Source organism: Nanorana parkeri, unplaced genomic scaffold, assembly GCF_000935625.1.
Source record: "Nanorana parkeri isolate BGI_ZX_2015 unplaced genomic scaffold, ASM93562v1 scaffold914, whole genome shotgun sequence".
Lineage (NCBI taxonomy): Eukaryota > Metazoa > Chordata > Amphibia > Anura > Dicroglossidae > Nanorana > Nanorana parkeri.
In genome coordinates, this window is record NW_017307182.1 from 187,257 (window position 1) to 197,508 (window position 10,252).

The 10,252-nt window shown below is 42.4% G+C and overlaps 1 protein-coding gene across 1 annotated transcript in view; it reads right to left on the reverse strand.

Annotated features, from left to right (window-relative positions):
• Positions 1-1,286: 1,286 nt before the first annotated feature.
• BRD7 (bromodomain containing 7) overlaps positions 1,287-10,252 on the reverse strand; it is a 42,065-nt gene continuing 33,099 nt past the window's right edge. The window contains exons 15-16 of the mRNA XM_018566081.1: positions 7,870-8,013; positions 1,287-1,498 (exon numbers count right to left, since the gene is read on the reverse strand). Coding sequence (XP_018421583.1) covers positions 1,434-1,498; positions 7,870-8,013 — 209 coding nt within the window. The 3' untranslated portion in view covers positions 1,287-1,433. The remainder of the gene's footprint in view (positions 1,499-7,869; positions 8,014-10,252) is intronic.

The window sequence follows — 10,252 nt, forward strand, 5'->3', positions numbered from 1 at the left end:
TCCATCGAGTTCAACCTATTGTGTGTATGTTTATGATTCTACATGTGTATGCGTGTGTACGAGTCCCTGTGTGATCTGTACCCCTGTATGTTACGGTCTCTGAGGAAATTGTCCAAATGCATTTTTCATGATTCAATACCACTGCTTGTGGCAGTGAGTTCCAGACCCTAACTGAGAAAAAAACCCTACGCCCCTTGTGGTTAAATCTTTCCTTCACCAATTTTAGGTGGTGGCCTCTAGTCCTTGTTATGGAGTTTACCGTAAAAAGTTTATTGCTGATGTTGCCATCACCATTAAACATCTTGTACATCAAAATCATATCCCCCCCCCTTTATCTCCGCACCTCCAGCGTGAACATATTTAAATTTAGTAACCTTGTCCCATAGCTTTGTTCCTCCATCCCCTTAATTAGTTTAGTTGACCTTCTCTGGACTCTTTCCATCCCCAGGACATCCTTTCTGTGTACTGGTGACCAAAACTGGACCGCATACTCCAGATGAGGTCGAACTAGCGATCTATAAAGTTGCAAAATTATAGACTTGTCTCTACAGTACATTCCCTTTTTAATACAAGACAGTACTCTGCTCGCTTTGTTTACCGCAGCCTGGCACTGCAAGCTATTATTCAATCTGTGGCCTACAATGAGCCCCCAGATCTTTTTCCATTTCTGACTTCCCTAGTGGAGTTCCTATTAATGTGTATTCCGCCTGCCTATTTTTACCCCCAAAGTGCATTACTTTACATTTATCAGCATTAAACCTCATCTGCCATATAGTTGCCCACTCCCCTACTTTATCCAGGTCCTCCTGTAATGTTATAGTGTCTATTACCCTCCCGATTTTAGTATCTCATCTGCAAACTAAATTTTCCTGAAAGCATAATGCGTTTACTTTGCTTTTGATGCTGATGTACACTAACCTTCATTTCTATAATTTTTCAGAATAAACCATTATTCCTAATATATATGCGAGTAGTCCCCTCCCCAATTCATGTAGGAATGTTAGGAGGGGGACCTCAGATGTCAAAAGAAAAACAAAAAGGGGTTCCCCTCAAGTCATACCCGACCCCTTAGGTACCCAAAAGCCAGGTATGGCTTTGGCTCCAAGGCTCACCCGCCCCCTTTTCCTGCTCTGCCAGGCCGCTGCTCGGATTGAGGGTCTGGTATTGGCTTTTGGGGGGACCCCGCTTTTTTCCCCCCGCTCCCTTGGAGAATAGGGGTGAACAGCAGGGAATGAACTGCCGAACGTTCGCGGTGAGAAACTGCCGAACTTGGTGAGAAATCTGCCTGGATATGGCCATTAGATGCCATGAATCTCTTTCTAATTTTTAACCTTTCTGCAGCCAATAAATCTCTGATACGCCAATTACAAAAACAGGTTTATTGAAGTAAAAGTTCAATTGTACAAATATACAAGTTTGGTCCATCTTAGTTCCTATATGACAAGTTGCAGACACTCGCTTCCGTTTTTAGGTATTGCCTGGCTTTCTTGGGTATCTGCTGGGAAAATAGAGAAAGTCTATAACTCCCCATTGCTTAACGTACTACACATTTCCTGCAAAATAAAAAATAAATAAAATTATATACACACACACACATAGAATACATAGAAAAGGTGTATACACAGACCGTGCATTTGCATATGAGGCTACGTAGTTGCAGACCGATCAGGATACCCATGCTGACCCCTGTGCACAGCCACAATGAGCCTACAATGAGCATCAGAACTGGGCCACGGAACAATGGAAGAAGGTGGCCTGGTCTGATAAATCATATTTTCTTTTACATCACGAGTATGGCCAGGTGCATGTGTGACGCTTATCTGGGGAAGAGATAGTACCAAGATGCTTTGGTCAATCTTCTGCTTGAAAACCTTGGGTCCTGCTATTCATGTGGATGTTACTTTGACATGTGCTACCTACCTAAACATCGTTGCTTACCAAGTACCCCTTTTCTTGGAAACAGTTTTCCCTAAAAGCACAGTGGTCTCTTTCAGCAGGAAAATGCACCCTGCCAAGTTTGAGGTGTTGATTTGGCCTCCAGATCTCAATCCAATTGAGCATGTGTGGTATGTGCTGGAAAAACAAGTCAGATCCATGTGGCCCCACCTTGCAACTTACAGGACGTAAAAGGATCTGCTACTGACAGCTTGGTGCCAGATACTACAGCATACCTTCAGAGGTCTAGTGGAGTGCATGCCTTGATTGGTCTCATAATGTCATGGCTGATTGGAGTATGTATGCATGTGTATGCAAAGGGTCTTCTTTGCCTAACAAGCTAATATGTTCCAGTTGCTTTAAAGAAGTAACGCAGGATAAAGAGGCAGAGGCTTGCGAGGTGAAGTCTTATTAAGCAAACTGTGGCACAGAGCATGTGGGAATTATCTCAAGCTGGTAATCCAAGGCTGGGCAGAAAAAATTGGGGTGTGTCAGATGAGGAGGTGGAGTCTCTCTTTTCATGCGCCTGTGTCAGACTCTGACACTTGTGTCGCTGGAAGATTTTGAGGACTCATCTTTTTCCTTTGCATTTTTGAAGGTTCCAGCTTTTGTTAAAGCAGTGAAGGAAGCGATTAACTGGCATGAAGAAGGTAGTTTGTCCCCTCTTATTCTTTGAAATCAAAGAACTTATGGAGGAACAATGGGCCAGGCCTGACAAGAAGCAAAGCTTCCATAACAGGATGGCTAAACTGTATCCTTTTCGGCCACAAGATGGCAATTTGTGGGACACCTAAAGTGGATGCAGCCTTGCACAGGCAAGCAAGTCATATTACCCTTCCCTTAGATGACTCAGTTTCATTCAAGGATCCTATGGACAGGAGGGTCAAATTAGATTTGAAGAGGATCTATGCAGTGGCGGGCACACCATGTAGATCAGCGGTAGCCTTGACCTCTGTCAGGAGCTATCCGTAATTGGGTGTCTCGTTTAGAGTTACAGCAGCAGAACGAAGATTCAGAGCTGGTGTCATTATTCACCAACCTCAAATTAGCTGCATATTTTGTCGCAGCGGTGGATCAAGTAAGATTGGACTCTCGAGTCATGGCTTAATTAATAAACTTCCAGAAGGGTATTGTGGCTAAGGCAGTGGTCGGCGGATTCTGCATCAAAACAGAGTCTCTATGCCATTCCGTTTGAAGGACAAAGCTTTTTGGGAAGATGTTGGAGGAAGCTATCAAACGAATATCTGGAGGCAAATCAGGAATTATGGTACAGGATCGGAAAAGGCAGAGGTAGTCTTTTCGCTCCTATCGCTTTATCTGAGACAGGTTTAGAGAAGCCAGGTCTTACAGGCCAGGGAAATAATGTATTTGCTCTTCCTGGAGAGCATCACAAAGTACCTTTAATAAGGCTCCCAAGGGCAGAGCAGTCGCTGATGCCAAGCCTTCGTAAAGGAGGTTCTGAAGGTGAACCTGCCCAACCAGAAATGGTGGGGGCAAGATTGTCCCTGTTTGAGTTGGTCTGGGTGGAAAATATTTCAGACAGCTGGATCCTGGATATTATTAGACGCGGTTATCAAATAGAATTTGCAAGAAGACCACCCCTAGCATTTCTTCCTAGCAACGAGGGTCCCAGCTTCTCAAGAGAAGTTTCTGTGTCTGCAGAGTTATATCAAAGAGTTGCTTCATGCAAAAGCAATTGTGCCAGTTCCACGCAGGGAGAAAGGAAGAGGGTTTTTACTCCCTTATTTTTCTAGTAAAAAAACCATCAGGGAAATTCTGACGAGTATTGGATTTGAAACGGCTCAACGCCTACATAAAAGTTCTGCCTTTCAGGTGAAATCGCTCAACGCCATCTTGTCCTCGGAGACACAGGGTCAGCGGATGGAGTCCATAGATTTAGCGGATGCCTATCTTCATGTTGCGATCTGCCAGACTCATCAGAAATATCTCCGATTTGCCGTAACCAAATCAGCATTATGAGTTCCATTGTCTGCCGTTCGGGCTTTGTACAGCACTTTGTACAGACTTTTTTCAAAAATCCTTTCTTCACAGGTGGCTACCCTACGTACCCAAGGAATCCAAATATTTCACTACTTTTGTTTTTGGGCTGAGGCAGTTAAGCATTAAGATCAAGTGCTCAACTCCCCAGAAAGTTTTGTCTGGTTGATCAACAGAGAGAAAAGCATGTTAAAGCCTGCTCAAAAGGTTAGAGTGTCTGGGAGCAATCTTCAATACAGTCAAAGCGAAGGCCTTTATACCATCAGAAAAATAAGAGTGGTTCAAGACAAGGTTTCATCGCTTATTATTTCAGCCACTCCTCATCTGACGGCGAGAGATTGCATGAAGCTTCTGTCCCCTCACATCCACCATTCCAGTGGTGCCATGAGCCAGATTGCACAAGAGAGTTTTTCAGGTCAATTTCCTGCAACAATGGGATCGCTCGTCCCTTACTCAGAGGATTCTGCTTCCTGCGGTAGTTCGAGAATCTCTGAGGTGGTGCACTCCGACTACCAACTTGTCCCCTGGCAGGACTCCGCAGAGGGGCAACTGGATTACTGTGACGACGGATGCCAGCAGCAAGGGTTGGGGAGCATTGTGCTTAGATCAGCAGGTGCAAGCCTGCTAGGATCGTCAGATGCCATCAAACTAAGTGGATACGATTTGTAAAGCTGCAAGTTGGAGTACACCAAAACACCTTTCTATGTCATTGTAAGTTAGCCGTTAGGTTCAGTCCAGAGAGCATGCTGGGAGTCTCAGTGCTATCTGCTGCTCTTACTAAATAAACCTATTTCTTTTTGTTTTGGCAGTATAATGGTGTACTGGGTTTTTATTCTCTCACTTGATATTGCTTTTACATCCCATAGTAGGCGGACATGAGAAGAGCCAGGAATATGGTAAATTGTTATCCCATACTTACTGTCATTTTCCTTTTCTGGCTCCTCCTCATGTCAGCCATGCGTTCCCACCTAAAAGGGGTCAAGAGGGCAGTTGACCCATAGTAGGCTGGCATGAGGAGCCAGGAAAATGATGGTACAACGTATGGGATAACTCTATATAACACATACATAGTATTTGGGGTTGAATAAAGACATACGTCCATCAAGTCCAACCCATATAGGTCCACGCATCATCTCATTCTTAGGGATTTTGTAAGTTTACCCACTTACAAAGAAATTAAAGGTCTATAATGTTGATCATAGGTGTATTTAATATGATCGAGAAAGAATATCAACCAAAAATCCAGAAAAAAACACATGATACAAATGTTATAAATTGAGTTGCAGTTCAGTGAGGAAAATAAAATTTGACCCCCCTACCAACCAACAATAATTCTGGCTCCCACAGACTGGCTATGTGGTACACAGATTAGTCCTGTCAATTTAAAAAGGTGCTCCTAACAACAACTCGTTATGTATATAAAAGACACCTGTCCACAGAATCTCTTTCTTCCATTTAAACCTCATCACCATGGGCAAGACCAAAGAGCTGTCAAAGGATGTTAGAGACAAGATTGTAGACCTGCACAAGGCTGGAATGGGCTACAAGACTATCAGCAAGAAGCTTGGCGAGAAGGAAACAACTGTTGGAGAAATTATTCGTAAATGGAAGGAATACAAAATAACCATCAGTCTGGAGCTCCATGCAAGATTTCACCTCATGGGGTAAGGATGATCATGAGAAAAGTGAGGGATCAGCCCAGAACTACACGGGAGGAGCTTGTGAATGATCTCAAGGCAGTTGAGACCACAGTCACCAAAACAAATTATTGGTAACAAAATACATCGTCATGGATTGAGATCCTGCATCGCCCGTAAGGTCCCCCCCCTCAAGAAGGCACATATTCAGGCCCGTCTGAGGTTTGCCAATGAACATCTAAATGATTCAGAGAAGGATTGGGAGAAAGCGCTGCGGTCAGATGAGACCAAAATTGAGCTCTTTGGCATTAATTCGACTCGCTGTGTTTGGAGGAAGAAAAATGCCAACTTTGAGCCTAAGAACACCATCCCTACAGTCAAGCATGGAGGTGGAAACATTATGCTTTGGGGCTGTTTCTCTGCAAAAGGTACAGGTGGACTTTGCCGCGTTGAGGGTTGAGGGGCCAATGGACGGGGCCATGTATTGAAAAATCTGGGATGAGAACCTCCTTCACTCAGCCACAACACTGAAGATGGGTCGTGGATCTTTCAGCATGACAATGACCCAAAACATATCACTAAGGCAACAAAGCAGTGGCTCAAGAAGCATTTTAAGATCATGGAGTGGCCTAGCCAGTCTCCGGCCCTTAAATCCTATAGAAAATGTATGGATGGAGCTGAACATTGGAGTTGCCAAGCGACAGCCAAGAGACCTTAAGGATTTAGAGAAGATCTGTAAAGTAGAGTGGACCAAAATCCCTCCAGAGATGTGGGCAAACCTGGTAACCAACTACAAGAAATGTCTTACCTCTGTGCTTGCCAACAAGGGTTTCTCCACCAAGTACTAAGTCATGTTTTGGGTGAGGATCAAATACTTATTTTCCTCACTGAACTGCAACTGAATTTATAACATTTGTATTAGAGCTGCAGCTAACGATTATTTTCAAAATCGATTAGTTAGCCGATTATTAAGTTCGATTAATCGGTTAATCGGATAAAAAAAAATGTTTTTAAACAAAATGGCTCCAGTGATGGACTACTAGTTTGTATTGAGATTGTAGTCCATCACAGGAGCAAGCTTGGAGCGGTAGAAGTAAAAAAGAAAAAAGTGTGGTGTGCAATATAGTGAAATGAAAAGTGTAAAATTATACAGCAATTAATGCAGAATGGCATCGGCTATAGAGGACTACAAAACCCAGCAATTGTACATTATACAGCGTAATGCAGAATACCACCAGCTATAGAGTACAACAAATCCCAGCAATAGTACACTATAGCTGGCGGTATTCTGCATTGCGCTGTATAATGTACTATTGCTGGGTTTTGTATTCCTCTATAGCTGGTGGTATTCCGCATTGCACCACTGTATAATGTACTATTGCTGGGATTTGTTGTACTCCTCTATAGCTGGAGGTATTCCGCATTACGCTGTATAATGTATTATTCCTTGATTTGTAGTCCTCTATACAGTGCACTGCAGAATACCACCAGCTATATAGGAATACAACAAATCCCAGCAATGCATTATACATACAGTGTATAATGTATTGCTGGGAATTGTAGTCCTCTATAGCTCATGGTATAATATACAGCACAATGTACCATCAGCTATAGAGCGCTACAAATCCCAGCAATACATTATAGAGCAGCCTGTGTGGGAAAGTGCAGGCTTACCTGAGCAGTCTTCCAGCAACTTGTTTCTGAGATCGGGCCTGTCTATCAGTAGCTGTCATGCCCCCCACACCTCCTCCTCCTTACTTCTTCTCCCCGCGTCCCTGTGCCAATTGTGGATTTGGGCGGTGAGCGTGAGGCAGGGAGGAGGTGTGGCGTATGGATGCGGGCGGGTCTGGCAGCGGCAAACATGAGGTGGGGAGGAGGAGGTGTGGCGTGCAGCATGTGGAGCCGTGAACAGAGCCAACCAATCGGAAGCCGATTAATCGATGATTGAAAAAGTTGACAACTTTTTCAATAATCGATTATAATCGATTATGTCGATTAGTTGTTGCAGCCCTAATTTGTATCATGTGTTTTTTCTGGATTTTTGGTTGATATTCTGTCTCTATCATTTAAAATACACCCATGATAAAAATGATAGACCTTTCATTTCTTTGTATGTGGGCAAACTTACAAAATCTGCAGGGGATGAAATAATTATTTTCCACACTGTGTGTGACAGAATATGTATGTGTGTATATTACACACATACACACGTGAGAAATTGGAATGCAGTGAGGGGGAGAAATTTTACCAGTGAGGGTAACAAAAAAACAAAAACATCAATATCAAAAAGGAAACAAACCTGTTGTCAGATCCACCACCATCTCTTCTGTGTCTACATATGGCGTGATGATTCCCATAGCCTTCCGGATTCCAGGAACACTGACAACATCCCCTGGGTTCACTTGCTGGGTCAGTTCTTTCAGGTTCTCATTTACTTTTTCCGCTGAAAAAACAAAAAAACTCCCTTTAACTCAAGCCCTAGGAGCTCAAAGTAATGCAGATATAAAAGGCAGTACAGACCAGTCTGTCTGTAATCAGATAATTAATCTTCATATTTCATACCCGTCAGCTGCCTTCACTGGTAAAACACTTTCAAGAAACCAGTTTAAGCCCCATTAGCACTTGTGCAATTTATCCTGTGTCTGCTGTCACGCTGCACAGCACAACAATGGAAATCATATGGTTCTTAATGGTGCCCATTCACCGCAATTAAACTTTGTGATGTTTGGGAATGGTGCTGGTGCTTCGTTTGGTGCTACACAGTGCATTTTGTGGCCCCAGAGATGTTAATGGGAGCACATAAAACACATGTACATGCATTTTTGGTGTGTTTTTGTGGTTAAAGTATCCTCAAAAGAAGGATGACAAGCTATGCTGCTACTGCTAAACAGTCTACTGATACCAAAAGCGTTTAAATACAGTGTCTCATTGCATTTTGCAAAGATGAACAATAAAATACCTAGTGATCTGAAGTGTATAGGGATCAATAGATTGGGACATATTGGCGTGGCTGAAATAAAGTCTCTGAACTGAGACTAAGTGGATCTATCAACTTGATACATTCCTTGTTTTATCACGAATAGTTAGCAGAGATAGAATAAAAACATTTAAACAGGTGCCTTGATATCTCTAAGGAGTTTATGTATGACCTATGACATTCAATAATTTGTTTAATGTTTGCAATAGAGGATTTCTATGCATTTCCCCCTTATGGGCTATGCATATATTTTACTATTTAATTATGGTAAAGACATTGCAATTCTAGCCTATTGGCCAAAATGTGCGGGGCGGAGTCCGCATTAGTGACCTCAGCAGGCATAGACATATGAACTTTTAAAAACATTTTATGGTTTTATATTTTTTAATAAAAACTTAATTGATCTGCATTATCAGATTTTTTTTTGGCTCTCTCTTCACCTGCTGTATGAGTGAGCTGGGTCAGCAGTATCTGCTCTGAGATTCAGGACAGAGAGTTCACCAGGAAGTGGCTAGGGAGATCCAAAGGAGTGTGATCACTAAAGGATTCATATCAAGGGCTTATATTTAAATGCACTAGAGTATCAGAAAGACACACAAATGTCAAACATGAAATAAATTAAATTTGTATTTTAACATAATTTATTAGATTTTTTTCAGACATATTTAATATTGCATTTTAGACTTTATTTTAGCATTACAAACCATCTTATTTTCATGTTTGGCATTGTACACCAAATATATACAAAATTAAATTCTAGATTTTTCAAAACATTAAATATTGTCTTCTATAATCTGACTTTATTTATTTTAACAAGAAATTATTTAAAGGAAAGGTTAACATTATCCTAAAAACACCTCCAGCCCCTCAACCCATGTGCCAATGAGCACAGAGTATTCAAAGAATTTCCCCCTTATCAGGGGTTAGGATTAGATAAGGTTTTGATTGGACTCAAGATACTATAACCAAATATAAGGTTTGATAAAAGGGATCTCCTTTAGGGCTGGAATTGGCAGCAGCTTCAACCCTTTCGTTGCCACCGATGTAAGGCTTACGGCGGAAGAAAACTGCTTTCAGCTGGCCAGCTCAATAAGCCTTATGTTGGTGTCTTTTACTGTTCTGCTATAAGCTCATGGTTGCTCCAGACTGGGATCTATTTCTCCTTGGATCCCTCGCCTGTATGGGCTCAGGCAGCGGGGATCAGAGGAGAAATGGCCGGCAGGTGGGGGGCTGGAGGAGGGAGCGCTGCATGTCAGGAGAAGATCATACGCGCCAGCTGTCAAATCCAGGATCGCCTGCGGCTCTGTGATAGTGCATGGCCAAGTGGAGGATCAGTAAATATATCTGTGATATTTACTGATCCTGTGTGCAGAGCAAACACTGGCGTGATCAGCTGACCAATCCAATGTTTGTAAACAGCTGGGGACAAATAGTACTGTGTTCCCAGTTATGAATGAATAGGAAGTGCTTTACATCACTTTCTGTTCATTCATTAGTTTCTTAATAGGTGGAAGGCTATCCAGAATAGAGGCTTCTACCCATTCATAACTGAATAATAATAAATGTTTTACCATCACCAGTTATGAATGGGAAGCCTCTGTAATGAGTGCTTTCCATTCATTGAGTGCTGCGTCCTCAATTTCTTTTTCTATTTCAAAAAGAAAATGCCAGGGGTCTGTTTAGACCCCTGATATTTCCCAAAGTC